General features: G+C 38.9%; 3 protein-coding genes and 1 long non-coding RNA gene across 6 annotated transcripts; 2 read left to right on the top strand and 2 right to left on the bottom strand.

Annotated features, from left to right (window-relative positions):
* Window positions 1-1,033: 1,033 nt before the first annotated feature.
* On the bottom strand, window positions 1,034-3,701 carry ABCI19 (P-loop containing nucleoside triphosphate hydrolases superfamily protein). Its single transcript, XM_012975653.2, has 6 exons — window positions 3,319-3,701; window positions 3,065-3,225; window positions 2,439-2,490; window positions 2,081-2,217; window positions 1,684-1,770; window positions 1,034-1,567 (listed from the first exon to the last, which is right to left on the bottom strand). Exons 1-6 carry the CDS (start codon window positions 3,455-3,457, stop codon window positions 1,277-1,279), a joined length of 867 nt encoding a protein of 288 aa, XP_012831107.1. The 5' UTR covers window positions 3,458-3,701; the 3' UTR covers window positions 1,034-1,276.
* Window positions 3,702-6,055: 2,354 nt separating this feature from the next.
* LOC148770897 (uncharacterized) lies at window positions 6,056-7,304 on the top strand. Of its 2 annotated transcripts, none has more exons than XR_016030995.1 (4): window positions 6,056-6,175; window positions 6,363-6,479; window positions 6,890-6,938; window positions 7,033-7,304. It is a non-coding gene; the product is annotated as an uncharacterized LOC148770897 (long non-coding RNA). The 2 variants fall into 2 exon arrangements; XR_016030996.1 differs by having other exon boundaries at window positions 6,056-6,236.
* An 8,391-nt stretch (window positions 7,305-15,695) lies between these two features.
* ABCI18 (non-intrinsic ABC protein 4) lies at window positions 15,696-17,832 on the bottom strand. Its single transcript, XM_012975661.2, has 3 exons — window positions 17,115-17,832; window positions 16,380-16,640; window positions 15,696-15,978 (listed from the first exon to the last, which is right to left on the bottom strand). The coding sequence occupies exons 1-3, from the start codon at window positions 17,628-17,630 to the stop codon at window positions 15,910-15,912; spliced, it is 846 nt and encodes a 281-aa protein (XP_012831115.2). The 5' UTR covers window positions 17,631-17,832; the 3' UTR covers window positions 15,696-15,909.
* A 58-nt stretch (window positions 17,833-17,890) lies between these two features.
* HAP6 (ribophorin II (RPN2) family protein) lies at window positions 17,891-25,066 on the top strand. Of its 2 annotated transcripts, XM_088816318.1 has the most exons (21): window positions 17,891-18,013; window positions 18,144-18,406; window positions 18,488-18,649; window positions 19,375-19,567; window positions 19,656-19,745; window positions 19,986-20,048; window positions 20,153-20,222; window positions 20,366-20,430; window positions 20,628-20,682; window positions 21,203-21,330; window positions 21,434-21,549; window positions 21,789-21,858; window positions 22,238-22,339; window positions 22,436-22,525; window positions 22,638-22,786; window positions 23,277-23,388; window positions 23,489-23,572; window positions 23,701-23,781; window positions 23,894-24,118; window positions 24,221-24,340; window positions 24,550-25,066. In XM_088816318.1, the coding sequence occupies exons 3-21, from the start codon at window positions 18,507-18,509 to the stop codon at window positions 24,664-24,666; spliced, it is 2,073 nt and encodes a 690-aa protein (XP_088672444.1). In that variant the 5' UTR covers window positions 17,891-18,013; window positions 18,144-18,406; window positions 18,488-18,506; the 3' UTR covers window positions 24,667-25,066. The 2 variants fall into 2 exon arrangements, with proteins under 2 accessions (XP_088672444.1, XP_012831126.2); XM_012975672.2 differs by having other exon boundaries at window positions 17,957-18,406.
* Window positions 25,067-25,073: the final 7 nt, after the last annotated feature.

Here is a 25,073-nt window from a genome sequence, read left to right as displayed (position 1 = left end):
GGAAAATTGGGGCATCTTATATAATATATATATTTTTAATATGTCAAAATCATTAATTTGAGTGTATGGTTAATTTTTTTTTTTAAACAAAAAAAAAAAAAAAAAAGTTGTATACATAGGTCAAAATTGAAATAAATTCTTAATGCACAATGTCCTTGGGGGTTGGTTGTATGTGGTTGCAACTTTCCTCATAACCACTCCAACATGTTCTATGCCTGTATACAGTGGTGGAGCCAGCATAAGGTCGGGGGCTATGGCCCCCAACATTTCTCAAAAATTGTGTACAATAGCATTTCTCGAAAATTAGGTGAACGTATCACCACTTGTGTACATTCTATTCGATGATTGATGCAAAGAGACACAAAAATTTATTACAAGATGTTGGTAAATCAAATGTGAGTATTAAGTGTAAGAAAAATGAGAATGCAAGGAAAAAGAATGATGCTTGTGAATGTGTTTAACATTACTTGGAGTGGGAGAAATATGAGTGTATCCAAAATGTGTTTGGCAAGAAATAGTGACAACTTATTTTAGTTGGTGTTCTTGCTATCAATCCCACTCACCACCTGCAATTTGCAAAATATTTACTCACTTCTCTTAAAAGTCGAAAATACACGGTTTTGGGTTTATTGCAATTAGTACCCATGTGTTATATTGAATTGCTAAAAAGTACCCCATGTCATTTTATTAGTAAACAAATCCCTAAACAGGGGTAGTAATTGCTAAAAACAAAAAAATGTAGGGTTTTTTTTAGCAATATAATAACTTGAGTATTTTTTAGCAATTCGATGTACATATGAGGCAGTAATTGCAATAAACTAAAAGAAAAACATGTGCACACCTGAACTAATGTTATTGTGTATGTGTGTGTGTGTGTGTGTGTGTGTGTGTGTGTGTGTGTGTGTGTGTGTACAGATAAACGGTAGATGATTACACGATGCACGCCACTCGATTTAGCAGCTATAAGATCGATTCGAGGGTTTCACAGATATATTGATATACATGGTTTAAGTAAGATAGAGAAGAAGAATACTTATGTTAAATGTAATGATATAAATGATTAAATAAAATACAACTCCATTGGATTTCCAAACCATGACCTAGAAACAAATAGAAATAAACAGCAGGCACAACATATAGTCTTTTGCTACATCAGCAAAGAAAAAAAAAGAAAAAAACCGAAAACTTCTGTAAATGGTAACTGGAGACGCCTCAGACGTGCTATAGTTACTATTATTAAATCATGAATTTAAATCTGAAATGCAATGCAGTGAAATCAGCGGTAATACGCCATGTGTCTCGAAGACCTAAATGGAGAACTATCGAACGGAGAAGATTTTTTTGGTTGAGGAGTCGAGTTAACTTGTGTCTTCTTTTTCTCAATCTTAGTTTCGGATCGAAGCCATGACTCAACCACCGAGAGCAAATTCAAGTTATTCTTCAGTTCGTTCAGATCAGATAGTTTCTGTGACTTGTTCAAAACACCATCTTGAACGTAAACAAGATCAGTTGCCCATGTCTCCAGCCCGTCAAAAATGTGAGTTGCGTAAACAATCGTTGCTCCTCTCTGAAAATCAAAACAAAATTTAGGTTCTTTTTATTTATTATTATTAATTTTTTTTTACCAGGCAAATTTCAGTTGTACGAATTTAGGAAAGGATTAGAATTGTAATTTGTATTTACCTGCTCACACTCTTCCTTGAAAAACTCCAGCAGATCCATCCTAGCTACAACATCGAGATCGACAGTGACCTCATCTAGCAAAAGTACCTGAATAAATAGACAGACATTATTACCAAAATGACCAACAAACGAGACAATTGTGAACATAGACCAACAAACATGTTAGTCACTCGTTTATGGAAATTATCAGATAAATTCTGCCCAAGATTGATTTACTAGCATATTTTGTCCATTTTATGTGAATCCTCGTAAAAACACACACAAATTCCTGTACTGGAGAGTGAAGCAAAACAAGAAAGGGTACGTTTCTAAGGCAGCATATAAGCAAAACCTTAAGATATGAACTGAGCTTGAAATAACGGTTATTTTGATCAGACAAGCAGACAAAAAAAGTTACCTTGTATGGGTGAAGGAGACCCATGCAAATTTGGACTCTACGCCTTTGACCATCGGAAACTTTATGCATCCTCCAACGAAGATCAATATCCAGCAATTCGATAAGCTTATCTCGCCTAACAGGGTCAACTCCTTCAACTGGATCATTATAAGAAAAAGCGAAACACCCTTATTAAGAATTCTCACTGCACTTAACCAAAGGCAATTCAATAATCATCCTAAATATGAAAAAAATAACGCGACGGATTCTAAAAACTGAAATGACAGCTTTTTTTTTTTTTTTGTAAATTAAAATCTACAATCAGATCCAAAAAACTGAAATGACCGAAAAAAAAAAAATACATATACAGTCGACGCACCTCCAAATATCATATGTTCCGCAGAGAAGTCTCCTTGGAGCGGCAGTTCACCCTAAATTTTGGCAAGAATGGACAAAGAGAAACTTAAACCAGATTCGAAAATGCAACTAAACCCACTACCATAATGCTAGCAAAGCATAGTATTACTAATATTTTTAGCAATTAATTAAACCAAATCTGATGACCCCGTTTCCATACCAGATCGTGAGAAAATTGAAGTGGCAAAACGTATAAATGCAGAATACACGAGTCCAGAACAAATAACTATTTCTTGCTAACTAACAAAAATACCATTTAACACCATTCGACGCAACTAAACCCCCTACCGTAATGCTGTCAAACATAGTTATGTCTTTGAAAAAATTCTTGTTATCCCATTACAATACCAGATCGCGGTAAATATTTAAGCCGCAAACATACGAGTGCAGAATAAATCACAGTTTCTGCTAACCAACAACAATGCCAATTACCACCATCACAGTTTCTGCTAACCAAGAACAATGCCAATTACCAACAACATCCGATTTTACAAAATCACAATCACAATAAAGTTGATAGATCCAATGGGCTATGGAAACAAAAAAATAAACAATTAGGAGATCAATTGAAAGGGGAAGAAAACTCACAGCAGATCCCACAGTTTTGCTCCATGATTCACCCAAATACGCCAAATCGCCATTGCAAACGAGACTCGTATCGTGAAAAGCCGAACAATTCAGCACCCTCACCACATCTCTGCCGCCCACCATGTGCTTCCCGGCCAATATCCTCAGTAGAGTCGTCTTCCCTATTCAAATTAAACACAAACACTATATTAAAATAAAAAAAATAAAAATAAAAAAATAAAAAAAAAAGCCCGCGGAAATCGAGAAATGCGAACCAGATCCATTTGCGCCGACGAGGAGGCAGCGTGATCTGGGGGAAATATCGAGATTGAAATCGAAGAACAGAGGGGAACGTATAGCATCGTAGGAGAATTGCATGCCGCTCACTTGTATGCTGTGTGATTCTTCCCCCATTTTTGTGTATTTGTTGCTGCGATTAATGAGATCGATTGTTTTTACTTTCAGTTTTTTTTAGGGGTATGTATTTCTTTTTATAACGGAAATTTCGAGTTTTGAAGGCGGCGCCACCAAATAACCGCCGACTGGTTTAAACGTGGTGCCCGAGCATATGCAATGGCGGGTAGCTTGCCACGGGGTGTCTAGATCAAATACATGGATGGAATTCAAAGTGGCAAAGGGAATTGCATCTACCCTCATTGATTCCATTGCCCGACGAAATATAAAATTATTAACTGCAAATTCCACTTTCCTCCTTATATTCTGTCTTAGTATCACTTTACTCCCTTTAACTTTCAATTATATTTAACTTTCAATTATATCAATTTACCCCTAACACCGTTTGTTCTAAAACTTGAAAATTACAAAAATGCCACTCCACCTAGTTTTTTTTTTTTTTTTTCTTTTAAAAAAGAACCACACCATTCTTGTAAAACAATGCCAATATTTCAATATATATATATATATATATATATATATATATATATATATATATATAATAAAAAATTACATTCAATATGGCCACGCCCGCACTATAACCATATCGTCTGTTGGTGTTTCATCATAATTACGAAAGACACCGTGTTTGTTCACTGCATAAGTATATGTGTGATGATATCCATCTACCCATCCATCATCGTACGCATCGAAAGCAATCGTCTGTTGGCCCCATCAAAATCGATAAAAGAAAAGCGTATTTCCCCAAAAGTTGCTTCTGAACGACCAATTGAAATACTGACCAGTATAAAGATGACGATATCCAAGATCGTCTTTTTTAGACGCACAATGAACTGATAATGCCGGGGTACCTTCTCGCATTCGATTAAAATTTTTGATTAGATGCCTCCTCATAGCTTCACTCTCATGACAAAAGTTCAATAATAAAATAATTAAGAAAAATATAGTGATGCTTGGAGGGGACATGATTGAACTAGTGATTTGCAATATGGCCACCCCACCTAGTTTACATAGTGAAAATTATTTAAAAAGTATTTTGTATTTTGCTTCGATATTACTTTACCCCTTATATTCTCAATTGCATCGATCGATTTGCCCCATGTACTTGAAAATTTATCTCAATGTGGCCACGTCTTTAGTTTTCACACATTTTACCTTAACACCATTTGATCGAAGTTTAAAAATTACAAAAAATGTATCCCTCCCAATTTAAATAATTATTAAAAAAATAAAAAACAAATTGTGGTTGGCGTCGTGGACTATGTTTTCTCATTGTCTTGAATTTTTTATTATTTTTTTTTTGTTTTTTTTTTTAATTATTTTAGTAATTTTCAGACTTAGATCAAATGGTATTTTGTTTAGGTCACGTGTCTGAAAACTAACGGCGATGACCACATTGAGACAATTTTTCAAGTACATGAGGGCAAATCAATGCAATTGAGAGTAGAGGGGGGTAAAGTGATATCGAGCCAAAATACAAGGGGAAATCGATGCAATTGAGAGTACGAGGGGGTAAACTGATATCGAGCCAAAGTACAAGCGGCAAATCAATGCAATTGAGAGTAAAATGGGGTAAACTGATATCGAGCCAAAGTACAAGGGGATAGTGGAATTTACCCTAATTTTAATTGTGTAATAAATGATATTGGGTAAATTCCACTTTACCCCTTGTACTTTGGCTGAATATCACTTTACCCCTTGTACTCTCAATTGCATCGATTTGCCCTCTTGTACTTTGGTTCGATATCACTTTACCCCTTCTACCCTCAATTTATCAATTTGCCCCCCTGTACTTTGGTTCGATATCACTTTACCTCTTTCTACTCTTAATTGCATCGATTTGCCCTTGTACTTGAAAAATTGTCTCAATGTTGCCCTCGTTGTTAGTCTGAAAATTACTAAAATGTCACCCCTCCAGTTTAAATAATTATTAAAAAAAAAAAAAAAAACCAAAAAAAAAATAAAACAAAATTTAAGACAGCGAAAAAATATAGTTCACGACGCCAGCCACATTTTTTTATTTTTTTTATTTTATTTATAATTATTTAAATTGGGAGGGGTGGCTTTTTTGTAATTTTCAAACTTAGATCAAACAGGTCAAATGTATGAAATCTAACGGTGAGGGCCACATAGAGACAATTTTTCAAGTACAAGGAACAAATCGATGCAATTGAGAGTAGAAGGGGGTAAAGTGATATCGAGCCAAAGTACAAGAGAGCAAATCGATGAATTGAGAGTAGAAGGGGTAAAGTGAAATCGAACCAAAGTACAAGGGGGCAAATCGATGCACTTGAGAATACAAGGGGTAAATGATATCCAACCTAAGTACAAGGGGTAAAATGAAATTTATCCTATTATATTTGTATTTTAAAACAGCATTTGAAACATTTTAGTTCCCGCTGCGACCAATCCTAACTAACCGACACGTGCACCCACAGCACGGTTTCAGAGGGGAGAGCTCTTCACTCGTGTGTGTATATATATATATATATATATATATATATATATATATATATATATATATATATATATATATATATATATATATATATATATATATATAAATATATAGACTGCTGGGAGTTACGCCATACATACACATACAATACGCACTATACAGAGAGAGATCAGAGAGACTAGAGAAGATATAAGAAAATACGTACGGCAAGATAATCGCTTGAGCAGATTTAGGTCAATTCTCGAATCATCATCATCTAGGTTTGCATGAAACAATTGATTTGGGGATTTCCGTTCAATTCTCGGATCATCATCTCTCTCTGTACATGTTCATGAGAAATAATTTGATTTGGCGTTTTCAGTTTATTTATATTATATTTGTCACCAAATTATATTTTCATGAATATTTTATTTTCACTGACTGTTTTTTTTCCTGATTTTCATCAAGATAATATGGAAAACAAGCTGATCGAAGCAGCAATTTCTGGAATCGAGAGATAAGAGGATTATCAGCTAATTGACGCAGAGGAGAGACAGCAGTTAGTGGAGGATAAATCATTGAAAGGTTATTAAATAGATCGAAACAAATAGCTTGAATTATCATTATTTATTTATTTATGCTCCATTTATTTTCTGGAGAAGTAATTCTGCTAAACTTGCAAGTAGAATTTGATACATCCTTGACCTGATATGGACTTAATTTATTCATAATTTTTTGTTTTAATCGGTAGCGGTAGAGAGATCATTGACTTGTATTAGCATCACATATCCTGACAGCATATTCGTATCGTGTTGTATTTACGAGATTACGAGAATTTTGTGTTTACGAGAAAATTCTACTTGTTCGAAATAAAGTTTCTGAATGCGCAGTACTGTCCTTACCATATTTATCATTTCTATGAAGCAAACTTTTACGTTAGTTTTCCTCTTGTTCGATTATAGTTTTTCTTATTTCTGTCATTGTATATTTAATAGGGACTACGGTCGGCACTCAGATTCAAATGTACGAGAATGGCTTGGAGAGGTACTCCGAAATTCATTTATTTAGCAGAAAATTTTTAGTGATGGAAAATTTCACCCGTCATTTCTTTTTATAACGGAAATTTCGAGATTTGAAGGCGGCGCCACCAAACAACCGCCGACTAGTTTAAACGTGGTGCTCGAGCATATGCAATGGCGGGTAGCTTGCCACGGGGTCTCTGGATCAAATACATGGATGGAATTCAAAGTGGCAAAGGGAATTGCATCTACCCTCATTGATTGCCATTGCCCGACGAAATATAATATTATTAACTGCATATTCCACTTTCCTCCTTATATTCTGGCTTAGTATCACTTTACTCCCTTCAACTTTTAATTATATCAATTTACCCCCTAACACCGTTTGTTCTAAAACTTGAAAATTACAAGAATGCCACCCCACTTAGTTTACATACTTAAAATTTCTTTCAAAAGTATTTTGTATAGTTAATTCATATAAAACCGAATTTCGAATATTTTACTTCGCCCATCCTAACTAACTGACAGGTGGACCCACCAGACTGGCTGAGAGGGAATGTAGCACGGTTTCGAGAGGGAATCTAGCACGGTTTCAGAGGTGAAAGGTTTTTGAACGTAACTCTGCGTGTGTATACTATATATATAATGCTGGGAGTTGGTTACGCCATGCATATGCAAGACCATAAAATTGAAAATTTCGAAAGAAAGTCTACCTACTCATATTTATACTAAACCATACAATTGCTTGGATTTGTTTTGATGCTTACTTCATACTCATATTTATACTAAGCCATTTCATGTAAATCTGTTTGATCTAATGGATATGAGTAGTTGTTCACTAGAACACTCTAAAGAATTCCTACAAAAGATTTTACAAAAAGTTTTCTAGAATCATCCTGTAAGGATTTGTTTTGATGCTTACTTCATTCTCATATTTATACTAGGCCATTTCATGTAAATCTGTTTGATCTAATGGATATGATATGACTAGTTGTTCACTAGAACACTCTAAAGAATTCCTACAAAAGATTTTACAAAAAGTTTTCTAGAATCATCCTGTAAATCTATACAAGAGCCTATTATATTTGAGTCAACTTGGGTCTAACCGTATTTAGGCTAGGGTGGTACTCCAACCTCCCCAATCCAAGAGAAATTGACAAAGGGTTGGCAAAAAAAATTGGTGTATGATATTTTATTTATATCCTTAATCCACTCATTTTTTTCCTTAATTAATAAGTAATAATTAATTGCTTGTTTACTTCTTTTCCTTTAGTCACTAATTACTATGCTTCCTTTTCAATTTCTTGCAACGGAAGCATACGAAATTTATTTCATAATGTATTATAATGTTATAATTAATTTATCCTATTTGGACATATTCAAATGAAAATTGATTTATTTCATAACGAACTAAAACTTGCTAATGCTCTATTATTACTACTAATATTAGTATATATATATATATATATGCGTATTATAATGTTGTAATTAATTTATCCTATTCGGACATATTTAAATGAAAATTGATTTATTTCATAACGAACTAAAACTGGCTAATGCTCTAATATTACTACTAATATTAACATGTATATGCAATAAAATAGGTGGACCTTGTTATGACATTTGATACAAGTAATATGTTTAAATTGTTATTTATTATGAAAACATGCAATGAATATTTTACCATATTGTGGAAAGTGGAAATTAATGTTGGATAATTAATAAAGTTATATGAATGGAATAAATAATTATATGTATGAAACGAGTAGGATTCCACATACATGTACCGAAATCAGATGCTAGAGGAATTAAATAGATAGATAGATTAAATTTTATATGTTCCGCAAGTAATAGTTCAATTTTGTCATAATCTTTTTAGTGCAGATCTCAATTGACTTACATATTATCTGTTTTATACATGTAAGTTCGGTATCATGTAAAAACAAACAGAGGAAAGAAAACCAACAGACAAGGTCAATAAATAGAAAGAATAAATAGAAAGAGGAACGAACAAATGAAAAAGGACTCGATCGATTGCCTAAAAGTTCAACTAACTTTGGCTCCATTCCAATTGAAAGCGGATATTGTTTAGGTGCGGATATTCTATCGATTGACTAAAAGTTCAACTAACTTTGGCTCCATTTCAATTGAAAGCGGATATTGTTTAGGTGCGGATATTCTAAGAAGCCCGTCCACTGTATAGGTTGCCATTTCGATCGGCGTTTATCGTCGAACTTTTCCAATCTTTGTATGCTTAAAGCTTCCAAATCTTGTCTAGTTTCTTGTTTTTCACTTACTAGAGTCCACAAGTACTCCGCGAGTCTCGTCTGTTCAACTTCTTTCTTTAAGTGGCGAATATGCTTGAAAACAGGGTGAGTTATGTTTATCGGACGACAAATACATAACAAACCATTTATAGTGGATGCAAGTGGAGATAAGCGAAACTTAAGCAGTACCAAATGCTCCACCACGACACGTTTATTATTATTATTATTACCACCACCGTTAACAAAGTCGAGTACTAGAGTAGTGTCTTGTGGAATGAAATCTGCAAACCTGTGATAGTTATCAACAATCAGAGAGATCTCGGACTGACGTAAAGCCTGGAGCAACCGACTTACGTTGAAGAGCCACGACGAAGCATAATCTCGTCCCGCACCATTAATATATAGTGTGATGTTCGACCTCGTGCAAGCTGGTGCGAACGAGACGGATGGGATAAGTGTTCCTGAATATTCAAAATACAATAGGTTTGGGGCATCAATGCAACAAACTCGATTATATCGAGAGGATCGCGGCTTTAGAGTTACGTACTTTAGATTATTGAACTTATGCCCCCCGTGAAAGTGAATCGCAGCAACGAAGACAATCTTGATTGTCTCAAGAGTTTGGACGTCGTCGTGGATTTCAACTACCACGATGGTCCTTTCATCGTCGTCGTATTCTTCTATGTGATTGATGAAAGTGAAGTGGTTGAGATGTTTGTAAAGCCTCTTCTCCAACTTGATAGTTTTCAAACCCCGACACCCTTCCAACGACAAAGTTGTAAGCAAAGGGCAGCTCAAGACCATCTTGTCGAAACACTCTTGCTTGATGAACACGTTTTGGAGACTAAGTACTCGTAGACGCTCGCATTGTATCTTCTTGTCGATTGGTAGTATTAGATCGTATACGAAACTAGGATATTTTCCGGAAACAATAGAAAGACGAAACTTGTTGAGTGTGGCGCCCATGGTTGTGGTGAGTACAATTGGGATCCACTTATCAAGGACCAATACCGATTCCTCAATTTCGTCGTCACGATGATGTTCGTCGAGGGGCAGGGATATCGAGAGGTGGAATTCCGACAACGGCTGCGCGTCGACGGGATTGCGGTATCGCTGCAAAGTCTTCTCCACTGCGGAAAGAAACTCATGCTTGTTTCCTCTGAAGGCGGTCTCGGAAAAATCAAGATTGGGGCGAGTGCACCACACGTGCCGCCATGACTTGGACAAGACGGAGGTTCGGACAGCGTCTCCTTGTGACAGAAAGTACACTATTCTCTGCAATAACTCTTCTGGCAAATCGGATATACTCGTCCCCATGGAATATTCGGAACCATCTCCATCTACTCCAACCCCTTTCGCCCTTTTCATCATGCCTCTCTAACCCAATCGACAAACCCTAAATAAATATACTGTTGTGTTTTTTCTGTACGTGTTCTTTTTTTTCTTCTTTACAAGTATATATATATATATTTATATTTAAAAGGCTTTTAATTGAGCCCAATAATTGCTTGTTAGTAAAACTTTCCTTGATTTTTGTTACACGTTTTTTATATGCCTAATTGGGCCAACCCAATGGGCCTACAATTTCTTTACCTACTGGGCTACGAGCCCAATATCGAAGACCAATATCACCGAGGCCCAAACACCTTCAAGTAAGGCTTGGGCCCAACAAACCCAACCCAACCCAATAAACGACATATAAATAGATGTTTTACTCATTTTATTAAGGTACGTCCTATTAACTGAGCAATACTACAATACGTATTCTCTGGACTATTTCTACTATCAGCATGTCTGACTTGAGCGTCGGAGGGGTTTCCGGCGGATCAACCCCCGGCCTAGTTCACATGTTCTATGATCGTAGGTACCCCAGGATCATCAAGTTGTCAAGCTACTGATCCGCTTTGCTCTCCCAGTTTATTTTCTACACTACCCCAGGTGATCTAAATATTTTAGCATCATCATTTTGGCGCCGTCTGTGGGAACGATGCAAACCAGATCACGTAGCCAACAAGATCCTCCTGAGGCGTCTGCTCGGAGAGAAAATGACACAGCTAACGACCTCCCACCTCGTGGAGGCTCTGGCTTGCCACCTCCTCCACATCCCATGGATCCGCCTCGCGAGGTTCAGGTGATCCCCCTCGGGACCCACCACTCGCCGATCCACCACTCCCTGCTCCTCGAATGGTTCAAATAACCGAGGATGCGCTTCAACGCATGATAGCAGAAGCTTCAACTCGCGCTGCCACAGAGGCCGTGACTCAATATATCGCCACGATGGGAGCAAATGCTCCCAACGCGATACCAGCACCTGCTCCACATGTGGAGCCACCTATGGCACCACCGCCATCGACTCCCTGGGGGCTTACATAGCCACCTATGGCACCACCACCATCGACTCCCTGGGGGCTTACATAGCCACCCATGCCACCACCGCCATCGACTTCCTGGGGGCTTACATCGCCCCCAAAATATTTCGTTCGCCAAGGGTTATCAACTCCCCGGGGGCTTACATCGCCCCCAAAATATTTCGTTCGCCAAGGGTTATCGACTCCCTGGGGGCTTACATCTGCTCCCAAAATATTTCGTTCGCCAAGGGTTATCGACTCCCCGGGGGTTCACATCGCCCCCAAAACATTTCATTCGTTATAGCAGGAGCCAACGCTCCTCCTCGTGAGGCCCCACTGGGTCCCCAACATGATCAATTTCTACTTACTTCTCGAACGGTTCAGATAACCGAAGAAGACCTTCAGCGTATGATCACGGAAGATTCAACTCGTGCTGCCACTGAATCAGTGGCACCATATATCGCCAATGTGGGGCATCTCACCCCAGTGGTTCGTGATCGCCTCATCCTAAATGGGGGGCTATCCCATCCTAAAGTTGGGCATCTCATCTCAAGGGTGGTACATCCACTGACCTTTCATCCCAAAGGGGGTGCACATCCCATCTCAAGGAACGAGGATAATCTCCCTATTCAAAAAATAGAACATCCCCAAGGGGGTGCACATCCCATCTCAAGGAACGAGGATAATCTCCCTACTCAAAAAATAAAACATCCCCAAGGGGGTGAATATCAACCAAATAAAAAAGAAAAAGAAGAAAAGAAGAAGAAGTAGAAGAGAAAAAAGAAGAAGAAAAGAAAAAAGAACAAAAACAAAAAACACAAAGAAGCGCGCGCACATCAGCACCGCGCGGTTGGCCAGGGAGCCTCGGTCCGCGCGCGCGCGGAAAAAAAAGAGAAAGAGAAAAAAAAAAAGAAAAAAAAAAAAAAAAAAGGAGGCGCGCGTGCAGTGCACGCGTGCGTGGCGTACACGCGCCAGCAGCAAAAAAAAAATGAAAAAAAAAGGGGCCAGTAGGCGCGCGTGACCTACACGCGCCAGAAGCGCGCGTGTGAACTGCACGCGCCAGCAGCAAAAAAAAAAAAAAAAAAAAAAAAAGGAAAAAGGAGCGCGCGCGCCTTCCCATGCACGCGCGCGCGCCTCCCAAGGCAACCTTGGAGCGCGCGCTCCCATATAATTGGGCACAACTTTCACCGCCCTCCACCAAATTGCGCGTAGATTTTGACTCGCTTCACCAATTCGCATGAGAATTTCAACACGTTCCACCAAATTGCGCGAGCTCTTTAACGCACCCACCAAATTGCGTTCGCTATCAAATGGAGAAAAAAAAAAAATTATTTCTCCACACCATGCCAACGATTAACGCAAGACTACAACACCGATCTACTCTCGACAAGATCCGGTACCCTTTTCAACGTGGCTCCCACATCCTCTCGAGAGTGGGGGGCTTGCGAGACAACTCCCACGAGGAGCCAACTCGCGCAGTAATACAACCCGCAGCGAGACAACTCCCACGAGGAGCCAACTCGCTCGATACTACAACCGGCAGCAAGACAACTCCCACGAGGAGATAACTTGCTCAGTCATATAACCCGTTGCGAGGCAACTCCCACGAGGAGCCAACTCGCTCGGTCCTACGAACCCACAGCGAGATAACTCCTACGAGGAGACCACTCGCTCCATCCTACGACCCGCAACGAGGAAACTCCCACGAGGAGCCAACTCGCTCGGTCCTACGAACCCACAGCGAGATAACTCCTACGAGGAGACCACTCGCTCCATCCTACGACCCGCAGCGAGGAAACTCCACGAGGAGCCAACTCGCTCGGTCCTACGAACCCACAGCGAGATAACTCCTACGAGGAGACCACTCGCTCCATCCTAGGACCCGCAGCGAGGAAACTCCCACGAGGAGCCAACTCGCTCGGTCCTACGAACCCACAGCGAGATAAGTCCTACGAGGAGACCACTCGCTCCATCCTATGACCCGCAGCGAGATTACTCCCACGAGGAGCCAACTCGCTCGGTACTACAACCTACAGCGAGATAACTCCCACGAGGAGACAACTCGCTCGGTACCCCAACCCGCAGCGGGACAACTCCCACGAGGAGCTAACTCAATCGATACTACAAATCCGTTGCAAGGCAACTCACACGTGCAACCACCTCGCTCGATAATAAGGCTCGCTGCGAAACAACTCCCACGAGGAGACAACTCGCTCAGAGCAACCTCAATCCACACGCGCCTAAATCGCGCATCATCCAATGCTCCTACAACTTCGCTCAAGACAACTATCTCGAAGAGCCAACTCGCTCGATACTACAACCCGCAGCGAGACAACTCCCACGAGGAGCCAACTCGCTCGACACTACAAATCCGTTGCAAGACAACTCTCACGTGCAACCACCCTCGCTCGATAATATTACTCACCGCGAGACAACTCCCATGAGGAGACAACTCGCCCGAAATTCACCATATAATCGCAAGCTCAAGTTAGCACGATTACAACCCTAGAAGCACTTAGAGATATTATGAGAATCTATATAGCCTGGCCAGCTTGATTACTCAAATTTATCTACTTGTTTTCTATGGGTCATTCATTAAAACGTGGCCACGGTCCAAACATACTTAAGACCCACGAGGTCTAACAAGGGGCACGACCCCCATATAAAAAAAAATCTTGAGAGCCTGATCCCCTCCTCAAGTACATCACGCAGAAGGCTATATGTAAACACATACAAGCAACGCGTCAAAACATTGAAAATTTCGAAAAATAACAACTCCCACGAGGAGAATACTAGCTCCGTGCTACTACATTATCGTGAGACAACTTCCACGAAGACGTAACTCGATCAACTCGATTACCCCAGAGACAACTCCCACGAGGAGATTACTTGATCCGTGCTACTACATTATCGCGAGACAACTCCCACGAGGAGATAACTCGATCAACACTATTACCCCGCGACAAGATAACTCCAACGAGGAGATAAATCGCTACTACATCGTCGCGAGACAAAACCGACGACTCAATTAATTTATATCGTGGCAACTTTGTCGCGCTATGCGCCAACGCGCATTCACACCCCTCCGACACACGCTCCAACGCGTTTTCGCATATTATTAGGCTATACGCCAACGATCGACTTCTACAATTTTTACTCTCGACACGATCTGAGACCCATCACAACATGGCCCCCACATCGACTCGAGAGTGGGGGGCTTAATGATATGCCTAATTGGGCCAACCCAATGGGCCTACAATTTCTTTACCTACTGGGCTACGAGCCCAATATCGAAGACCAATATCGCCGAGGCCCAAACACCTTCAAGTAAGGCTTGTGCCCAACAAACCCAACCCAACCCAATAAACGACATATAAATAGAGGTTTTACTCATTTTATTAAGGTACGTCCTATTAACTGAGCAATACTACAATACGTATTCTCTAGACTATTTCTACTATCAGCATGTCTGACTTGAGCGTCGGAGGGGTTTTCGCCGGATCAACCCCCGGCCTAGTTCACATGTTCTATGATCGCAGGTACCTCAGGATCATCAAGTTGTCAAGCTACTGATCCGCTTTGCTCTCCCAGTTTATTTTCTACACTACCCCAGGTGATCTAAATATTTTAGCATCATCAGTTTTAATTTCTTTTCACTCTTTCCCCACAAAAAAATATATTTTTAGAATATTTTCAAAAACTTTCTCAAAAAAAAAAAAAAAAATCCAACTGTAGTGGAACGTATAAGATCATAGGCCGTCAACTGCCTGACGGCCTATGATTGGGTTAGAGAGGCATGATGAAAATCGAAGACAGAGGGGAACGTATAAGATCATAGGCCGTCAACTGCCTGAGCGTATGCAGTGGCAGGTAGCTTGCCACGGGATCTCTAGATCAAATTCATGGATGAAATTCAAATCATAGGCCGTCAACTGCCTGAGCGTATGCACAAAGTGATAGGGGAATTGCGTCTACTTCATTGATTATTGCTTATTGCTAGGGGTGCAAGTTGGAGTGAAAATTTCAATTTCTGCCGGTTACGATGCGAAACGTTTCGATTTGAAATCAATTAAAGAATATTCATTGGAGTTCCAAAGTTGAATCCCTCCTCACATTAGTGTTATGTAAGAGGTACAATTTGCTTAGACCAAAAAAAGAATAACAGAGTAAGGAAAACAGGCAGAGTCCATCAATTTTACATGGATAAAAATCAAGATATAATTGACAGGTACATGGATATATATATGCATTTTGGAAAGATAGTGGTGTTCATCAAAATACTAAAATTTCCCGTGCATTTTCCGACAATTTCATATATGATATTTCTCATCTTTCCTCAATACAACAGCAACAAAACGACACCAAGAAAGAAAGTTCGCGTTCAAAATGCTGCCCAACCAGCTGCAGAGGTTTGAGGAGAACTCGATCCAGCGTTCGATGGAAGGCTCTTCTGCAAAACAAGAAACGTTTATTCTATCATCTTCGACATTAGCAACTAGCGGATAAAATGCATGCAAGTAATTAGTTCATCATCTAATATCTTGAATCTGCAGTTATTTCGAAGCAGATAAAATGCATACAAGCAAGAAAGATCGGGAATTCATTGGTCTTTGTGTAATGCAGAATTTCATATAAACTATTCCGAGAAGATAAACGACAAAAAGAAAACGTAACAGTATTGCTGTTAGTCATCGAGCAATAAAGTTTCTAAAATCGAACCCGTGCAATCCTAAAATGTTTCATGTATAGAACTGATATTGGAGTTTTGAAGCTATTATTAATTCACACAAGCTTTTTTTTTTTTTTTTTTTTTTTTTTTTTTTTTCGGTAAATGAAAAAAAATAATAATACCTCAAGTTGAGAGAGATCAGAAAGAGTGTCATTCGAGCGCCTCGGATTCTCCTTGGGGCCCTTCAGAGCAGCGGCAGAAGCATCATTGGGTGGAGGAGGAAGAGGAGACCTAATTTTGACCGCCCCGATAGGTGGTGGGGCAAGAGATAGAGCTTTAGGTTTTCCGGTTCCAGAAACTCCACCGGACAATACCGCAGCAGAAAGCATGCCTGCTCCACTTGATGATTTGTTCTTTACATTTATTCGAATCGTTTCCCCTTCCTAAACACCAACCAATGATAGTTTAGTGAAAATTAGGTTAAGTAGTTATATTTAACGACTCAATAATACTAATCGAATACCATTTATTAGCGAAAAGATAAGCATCTCAATTTCGTCGAAGTCAGGAGTTCAAGAAATCGTTCGTTCCTACCTTTTCCCGGAACGAACTCGATATTGCCTTTTTTCTAATCTTACAAAATGTCTTGAAAATTTTACAACAACTCTACCAATCTAAGAATGTTACCGATAAACGGAACATGTTTAATTATCGTAGTCTCAGAATCATCAATGCACAATTACTAATATCATCCACAAGAAATTAGGAAATCGAAACAGCCCTATTTCATGCTCATCTAAGGATCACATTCTCGATTTTATAACGTAATTCCACCGAAAATCGTAACAAATTAATTTAACTCTAAAACCAAAACATCAATTATAAAAAAGAAGGAAAAAAGAAAAAAAGTATTTCACCTTCAATCTGTGATGAACAGCAGGGTGAATACCAATATGCCCTTCCTCACCGCCACCGTCGCCGTCACCAGCGGCGGCGCCGCCGCTTCCCACCTCCTTATCCCCCTCCCTCTTCACATACTTCTCGTGATCCGACAAGGCAACGTTAAAATCGAAGGCCTCATTCCTCTCATTAAACCCCAGCCCAATGAACGCGTACTTACCACGGCCGTCCTCGATCCTGAGCACGAAGTACCTCGACGAATCCAGCACCGATTCAACGGCGGCCTCCCTCTGGCCCGGGTTAACGAAGCAGGCGGCGAAGAGTTCGCCGGAGTTTGGGTCCTCGAGGCGGATCTCGCAGCGGGTGGCGCACGACACCACGCGGAGGCGGCCGGACCAGATCTTGTCGGACTGGAGCCACTCGCCGCACTTGAAGCCGCCGCTGGTGGGACGAGGAGGGATCTTGAACACGGAGACTTCCCGGACAACTAGGAGGGTGTGCTCGAAGGTCTCCTGCTCCTCCTCGTACGACATCGTTTCCTCGATTTCGATAGCAGTGAGATTTCTGGTGCAAATGGAATTCGGGGGTTAATTATTAACAGTATTTATTTATTTTATTTATTTTTTTTGGTTCAGTCGGGGAGCTGGAACGAGGAAGAAAGACGTGGGCTTTAAGCGTGTTAGCAGAGAAATTGAAATGTCAACTGTAAGAGGTGCATTCGGGTCGGATGACCCGACCCGGTCAGGTGGGTACCCGAAATTTTAATAATCCAAAAAAAGGCTGAAAATAATATGGTTTGGTTGGGCCGGGTTAATTACTTAATTAGCTAGACTTTCAGGCCATCTTCAATCTTCTTCAGCCTAAATCGGCCGCCGCCGCGCTAGACTGCCGATCCGCCGCCGCACCACGCCTTGAGGTGAGAGTTTTAAATCAATTTTGGTTAGGGTTTCGATTTGGGGATAATCATTTTTTAGAGCTCAAATCTTTTGAATAAAAAAAACAAAACAAAAACCCGAACGACCTGACTCGACCCGATCCAACTGCAGCGGGTGAACTGGATTTTTAGACGTGGGCTAAAAGACCATTTTTTGATGGGCCGAATTCAATTTTATTTATGAATACGGGCCGAATTAATTTTGCTTCCAGTGAAATGTGTTGTATGGGCTGAACAAGGGCATAATCGTAATTTCACAATACGTCACCCTTGGTAGACCCACTGTAGTGTAGTGTATTTTAGAACTCCTACCCCCGTTCCGCACTTTGTTTTTGTTCAGTCACTGAAACGAAGACTCGAAAAATCTTCACCAAAGTGAGCAAATTTCAACATTCATTTGTGCATATTGTAGAATCGTTGGAGTTTCAATTAACAAAATTTATCCTGTTAATGCAGAAAAAATCAATCCCGAGGTATGGACCGGAATTTAGGTATCTTGGTTGCAGCACTTTTGTTGGTGGCGTCGACCTGTGAATCCGCTATCTTCAATCCGGTGTCTGAATCTCACCGATCTGCCGCGTCTGAGATATTTTCTTCCGCCGATGGATCTTTCGGAAGGTTTGATTTAAAACCCTTTCTAAACCCGCCCTCTCTTCAATTTCTGAGGGAATTTTATTTTATTTTGTTTTCCTGTCGATATTTTGTTGATTTTGTATGATCTGGAGAGACCGCAGTTTTTTAATGCGAATGCTGATGGAAATTGGGGAAGATTTAAGAGTACCATTTTTTCTTACATTTTTTTGCGTATTGATAACTTGGAAGATCTGTGTTCTGAAATATTTACTGGACAATGAAGTGTGATTAATTGATACTGTTTCATGCCAAAGGAAGAAATGAATTGAAAACTGTTGTTGTTGTGAGCTTCCGACCTTGAGGTTTTAAGATGATTGTAACGAATTTATTGTTCTGCCTTCACACCTGAGTGTTTTTTTCTGCTAGATCGGTGATTTTGAAATATATTTTAGTGTTTCCTAATAAATACGATAAGTTTACGTTCGACTGTTGAGTGCGGGTGTGTGTGCCACCCTTTTTATGTGTTTTTTTTTCTTCCAATTGTTTGTAGAATAACATTGAAAATGTATAATAGATTTTTGTATTAATGCCATGCTGATTTGAATTTGTGTGAAGTTTGCAAGCAATATTGGTATTCCCTTCTTTAAGTGGTGCAGAACGACAGTAGTTATCTCCTTTGGATCTTCCTTGTAGCTTTTGTGTTGAAAGTATAGAACTTCAATATTGTGGTTTAAATAATTGGGCATCTCTCACTTGATTTTGCCTTCCAGTCTGGAGGAGACATACGAGGCATTAAAGACATTCGAGGTTCTTGGGATTGAAAAGAAGCCTGAGATAAGAGCATCCGCTTGTGTGTCTGTAGTCAAAATCCTATCGTCTACTTCTTCCGCTTTAAAGGATTTATTCGATGCGTTAAGGGTCAATGGCGTACTGAAGTGTGAGCTTAATGATCAGGCGTTTCTGGTACTGTTTTGCTTATGTGCTTTTTGTTTGAAATTTACTTTTTGTTGATGTGAAAATATATTTTCCTTATGTATTTCTTTGCTTGCAGGGAATCGGATCTAAACTTAAAGATTCCCTAAACAGTGCCAATTCACTTCTTGATTTTTACTATTCTATTGGAGGTTTGACGCTTATAAAGGTTAGAATAAATCATTAATACCTATTCTATTACGTTTGATAAATTCATTTATCCCAAATAGAGGAGTATAGAAGTGGTAAATCATGCTCTTGAAACCCAACATTAATCTATTGTGCTTATAATAATATATCTTTAACAACATTCTTGTGCTTCTCTAAACTTGTCCTTTGATTATTTCATTTTTAACTAATTTAACTTTTACGTGTTGTTGAGTTTGGTATTTATCTTATTGGTGTGCAGGACCAGACTTCTGCAGTGGATGTTCATATTAGTGATGCTGATAGAATTTTTCGCTCTATAAAGGTGAATCTGGAAGTGTTGCATATTTCGATCAATAAATATGCTCTCTCCATGTCACACTTTGTTAATATCTTTTGAATATCTAACTTGTTGTCAATTCCGGACAGGCTCTTAGCCAGAGCGATGGGAGATGGCGCCTTAATTCCAACAACCCTGAGTCTAGTAATGATGCCGCTGGTAATTGACGGACACTGTATATTTAAGCTACATGTGCAAGCTACACATAATTTAATCATCAGTTGTTTCATGACTAATATTGTTTATTTGCTGTGGTTTGTTATCTCTCATTTTTGTTAACCCACTATGATTTATCTTTTCAGGGATTGCACTTGAAGCCCTCGCAGGAGTTATTTCTTTAGCATCTTCTGAGATCGATTCTTCTCTGGTGAATAATTTTTTTCTTAATATATATATTAATCATTCAATGAACCATTATAACTGTTTCTGTATTAATCTTATTATTTAATCTCTTGCACGGGAACTCTCATGCTGTCCATTTTCTCTAATCTCTCTTAAAATTCTGAAGATAGATGTACAGTAGCTTAGTTTAATATTTTGATCCAAGTCTGTTTTCAATGCCAGATTGCTACCTTGAAAAATGACATTTCGAAGCTTTTTGATGGTGTTGAAAAATATGGTTAGTCTCTCTCTCTCTCTCTCTCTCTCTCTCTCTCTCTCTCTCTCTCTCTCTCTCTCTCTCTCTCTCTCTCTCTCTCTCTCTCTCTCTCTCTCTCTCTCTCTCTCTCTCTCTCTCTCTCTCTCTCTCTCTCTCTCTCTCTCTCTCTCTCTCCTCCCTCCCTCCCTCCCTCCCTCCCTCCCTCCCTCCCTCCCTCCCTCCCTCCCTCTTGATTGATTGATTGATTGATTGATTGATTGATTGATTGATTGATTGATTGATTGATTAATCAAAGTTTCAAGAATTTACAATGCTTAGGACTTAGTTGGTGGTAACTGTAACTTGTATCCGAAGCCACAAAATTGATTCTGAATCGTATTTGAAAATTTGGTTTTGCATCTACAAGAACTGTTTATATGCTGAATCCAGCGACAACACTGGCCCATGTTAATTCCTATTTTATTTAAATTGATACTCAAATATTAACTCATGATATTGTTTTCACATTATTTTGGAATGTAACTCTCCCACTCTTTCTTAGACGACGGGACTTGTTACTTTGATGAGAAACTTGTTGATGCACATGGGCATAAGGGTCCTCTTTCAGCCTCTGCATCAGTAGTTCGTGGAATCACAGCTTTGGCGGCAGTTTCCTCTGAAAATTTGAATGTATGTTTTCACATAAGCATGGTTCTAGTTTATGTAATATGTGCTTCACTGTGATTCTTTATGCTCCCTAAGACATTCTAAATTTAGTGCTTAACAAATGCAGCTTCCAGGGGAGAAAGTTCTGGGCTTGGCAAAGTTTTTCCTTGGCATTGGAATTCCTGGAAAATCCAAAGACTTGTATTACCAAATTGATGCCTTGTCTTGCTTAGAAAGCATTAGGCAAGTGTTCACACAGTTTTTCTTCTCACAGGGGCTGCTACTCTATTTCCTGTTTTATAGTGTTAAGATTGCTTCTTCTTATGGGTCTATTATGAATTAAGAGTTCCTGCAATCACATTCCAGTTGCAAAAGTTTCCAGTTGTAGTAACACTGATATACAGCTATTAGTTTCTGTCTGCTGCTTTAAAATTTTATACTGTTTCAGAACAGTTCTTTAACATATTTTCCTTTTGCTTCAGGGGATCTGTTCCTCTGATTTTATCACTGCCAGCCACTGTCCTTTCAGTTACCAAGAAAGATCAACTTAAGGTCTGTCACCTGTTAGTCCTGTGCTCTCAATTTATGTGACTTATTGCTTAGCACCTTCAGTTCTTGTACTTTCTATTAATCAACCTTAAATTTATTTCACATTAATGAATTGTATTGCTATACAATTAAGTAAAGAATCTGCTATACTTCAGAACATAAAGTTAATGAATTTTACTGTTGTACAATGAAGTAGAGATTTAGCTTGCATCTACCATATTTCAGAACTCATTGCTGTCTAGGAATTATTCTCTATTATAAATCTGAATTACAGACAATTCATACAGTGATTGTTTGATCGAAGTGTTCTGCTCAAGTCTTCCTATGCAATGTTGCACATTTTGCATGCATGTACTTCTTGCTTATCACGCCTTGTTTCCAGGTTAAGGTCAGTACTGTATTGGGTTCTGCTGCTCCTCCTCTGTCAGTCAAGCTCATGCAGATTTTTGTCTCTGGTTCAAAAGATGCTTCTGTCATCGATCAGGTGCTTCTTTCATAAGATGTTAGAATCATTCAAAAAAACTCATCTCATGTGTTAATACACCTTAAACCTTACGTCTCTTGGATTTCCATGATGCAGAAGCTCAAGTTTGACCCTGAGAATTCAGTGCATGTTTTGGAAACATTGCCAACAAATGTTGATGTTGGAAACTATATTTTTTCTTTTGAGGTACTTATCTTTTCTTATTCACCTCCTTAGTATCCTCTGACTAACTATTTCACTTGCTGAAGCTGATCTTCCTTTCTACCATGTTCTGATATTTCCTGTTTACAATTGGTAGATCATCTTTGACGAACCAGAACATAAGAACAAATATGCAACTGGAGGGCGCACTAGGGTACCCATTCATGTAACTGGAGTCATTAAGATTGACAGTGCAGAGATTGCAATACTTGAAAATGATCTTGGGAGTGTAGAAACTCAGAAAAAGTACATTCTTAACTTATATACTCATATGAGAATATGATAATTTTTTCTGCATTTATTTATTTAGTTTAGTTGTTTTATGTGCTGAAACTTCTTATGGTTCTTGTAGATTCTCTTTTCAGTTTTAGCTAATTTTTTTAGTATTTTATGTTCCATGGGTGGAAGTCAATCTGTTCTCCTTTTCGATCTTTTCAGTTGTCAACATCCCAGCCCATCAAATTTTGTTTTCTTTCATTCTTCTCCAGCATTTTATTTTGGATTATTTGAGGATGGAGTCTGGGGTTTCGCATCTAATTTTCTTGCCGTTTACCTTGGTGTTCCGCTCTCTTCCCTATTTTGCTCTACTCCTTATTGGAAGTCATTCTTTATGGTGTCCAACTAATTGCATATGATTAGTACATACATGCTATAATATCATTTTATTTAGAATTTTATGACATTTAGCATGAAGGGACTTGCTAAAAGTGCTGTCGTACTGTTGTCTATAATTCAGGCTGGATTTACCAGGAGAGAGCGCTGTTGCTTTGTCAGCTAATCACCTCCAGAAGTTGAGGTTGTCCTTTCGCTTAACCACTCCTTTTGGACAAGTTTTCAAGCCTCACCAGGTTGTCATTCTAGATTATTAAGTTTGTGATATATTTTCTCTTTTTAAAAAAAAAAATTTTATTTATTTGTCATGTGTTCTAAGTACAATGTTTTATTCAGGCATTTCTGAAGCTGAAGCATGAGAGTGGAGTTGAACACATCTTTGTTGTGGCAAACTCAGGCAAAAAGTTCGAGATAATTCTAGTTAAGTGCTTTATAAATATATCAACTGGTCTAACTTTGATTTAGATTTTAAATGTCCTTTTATTTTTAAACCTGCAGCATTTACTCAACCTAAGTTGAACATAACTTAACGGCATTTTCTCTTGTAGGATTTTCTGGGACTGGTTGACAAGTTTTTCTATTTATCTGGTACCTACAACCTTCAACTCACAGTTGGAGACTCTGTCATGGTAAATGTTGTACGAAGCATCACTACATTTGAATTTTAGCCGCACCCACGTTTTCACTTATAAAGATACAATGCTTATTCGACTAAGGTTCCTTTTGTTTTGTCTATTTCAGGAGAACTCGTTCCTTCAGCCTCTGGGCCATATTGAATTAGATCTTCCAGAAGCACCTGAAAAGGCAGCCCGTCCCCCTCCACAACCAGTTGATATGTACTCCAGATATGGTCCCAAGGCAGAGATCTCTCATATTTTTAGGGTTCCAGAGAAGCGACCTCCTAGAGAGCTTTCTCTTGCTTTCTTCGGCCTAGTTATCTTACCATTTTTCGGTTTCTTGGCTGGGGTATTTTTTTTTTATCATTTTTTTCCTTCTTACTTGCATGGGTGATTTATTTATTTATTTATGAGACGAGGCTAAAATCGTTTACTTTTTTTGTCCCTACAGCTCTTTCATCTTCGTGCTAACCTCAAGAATTTTCCCAAGTCTATTCACGCGACCTTTGCCATTCTCTTCCATCTGGGCATTGCAGCAGTTCTGTCACTCTATGCACTATTCTGGTTCAAGGTTCGTTTCTAAATTCTTGGTCTGAATTCAGTTATCAATATCACAGTTAACAAACATTATTTCACTATCAGTCACATCCTTTTACGTCACAAAAATAGGATTTCCAGATACCTTTTTGTTATGCCAGATGCTCTTACAAAAAGAACTTGTAACATTCTAATTATACGTGATTTCCACTTTTGACTACAAATGTATATTGCTATTCGCAGTTGGATCTGTTCACAACGTTGAAGACACTTGGTTTATTGGGAATATTCTTGATGTTTGTCGGGCACAAAACGCTATCCCATCTCGCGTCTACGTCGGCCAAATTGAAAACTACATGAAAGTTGTAATACCTACCCCTATTATGGGAGTTTCAAAGCAGAGGAATGAATTGCTCTACTCGAAAGAAATTCCGATTCAATCTTATTTAAGGACAAGATTACTACTAAGTTAATGTAATTGCATCCGAATTTTTGTGTGAGAGTCTTAAGATTTACGTGGATTAGCAGATGCGAGACACATCATTCATTACCTGTTGAATAGAGTATTAGGGCATAGATGGCATTTTAGCTGGAGATCGTTTTGCCGGATTATTACATCGCAGGTAACCGTGTAGTAAAATCTGCAATCGATTTTCTTATAGAGCGGGTAATGGATTAGCATACAACTTTTTTTGGTCATCGTAATGTATTCGAAAAGCGGATTTGTTTTAGAGATTTTTCAAATTTGAATTTAGCAAAATTTGATT

Source organism: Erythranthe guttata, chromosome 4, assembly GCF_056151865.1.
Source record: "Erythranthe guttata isolate IM_541 chromosome 4, IM_541, whole genome shotgun sequence".
Classification (NCBI taxonomy): domain Eukaryota; kingdom Viridiplantae; phylum Streptophyta; class Magnoliopsida; order Lamiales; family Phrymaceae; genus Erythranthe; species Erythranthe guttata.
Note: the sequence above shows the minus strand (reverse complement) of the source record. Positions and strands in the feature narration are given on the sequence as shown.

Bases quoted from the DNA above. Each gene is read 5' to 3' on its own strand.
- ABCI19 (XM_012975653.2), bottom strand. From the start codon at position 3,457: ATGGGGGAAGAATCACACAGCATACAAGTGAGCGGCATGCAATTCTCC. The intron at 2,218-2,438 runs GTGCGTCGACTG...ATAATGATCCAG, and splicing joins GGAACATATGATATTTGGAG to TTGAAGGAGTTGACCCTGTT. The intron at 1,568-1,683 runs GTAAATACAAAT...TTTGATTTTCAG, and splicing joins TCAAGGAAGAGTGTGAGCAG to AGAGGAGCAACGATTGTTTA.
- HAP6 (XM_088816318.1), top strand. From the start codon at position 18,507: ATGGACCGGAATTTAGGTATCTTGGTTGCAGCACTTTTGTTGGTGGCG. The intron at 21,859-22,237 runs GTCTGTCACCTG...CCTTGTTTCCAG, and splicing joins CCAAGAAAGATCAACTTAAG to GTTAAGGTCAGTACTGTATT. The intron at 22,526-22,637 runs GTACTTATCTTT...TACAATTGGTAG, and splicing joins ACTATATTTTTTCTTTTGAG to ATCATCTTTGACGAACCAGA.
- ABCI18 (XM_012975661.2), bottom strand. From the start codon at position 17,630: ATGTCGTACGAGGAGGAGCAGGAGACCTTCGAGCACACCCTCCTAGTT. The intron at 16,641-17,114 runs GTGAAATACTTT...GTTGGTGTTTAG, and splicing joins CTGTTCATCACAGATTGAAG to GAAGGGGAAACGATTCGAAT. The intron at 15,979-16,379 runs GTATTATTATTT...CTTGTTTTGCAG, and splicing joins CTGATCTCTCTCAACTTGAG to AAGAGCCTTCCATCGAACGC.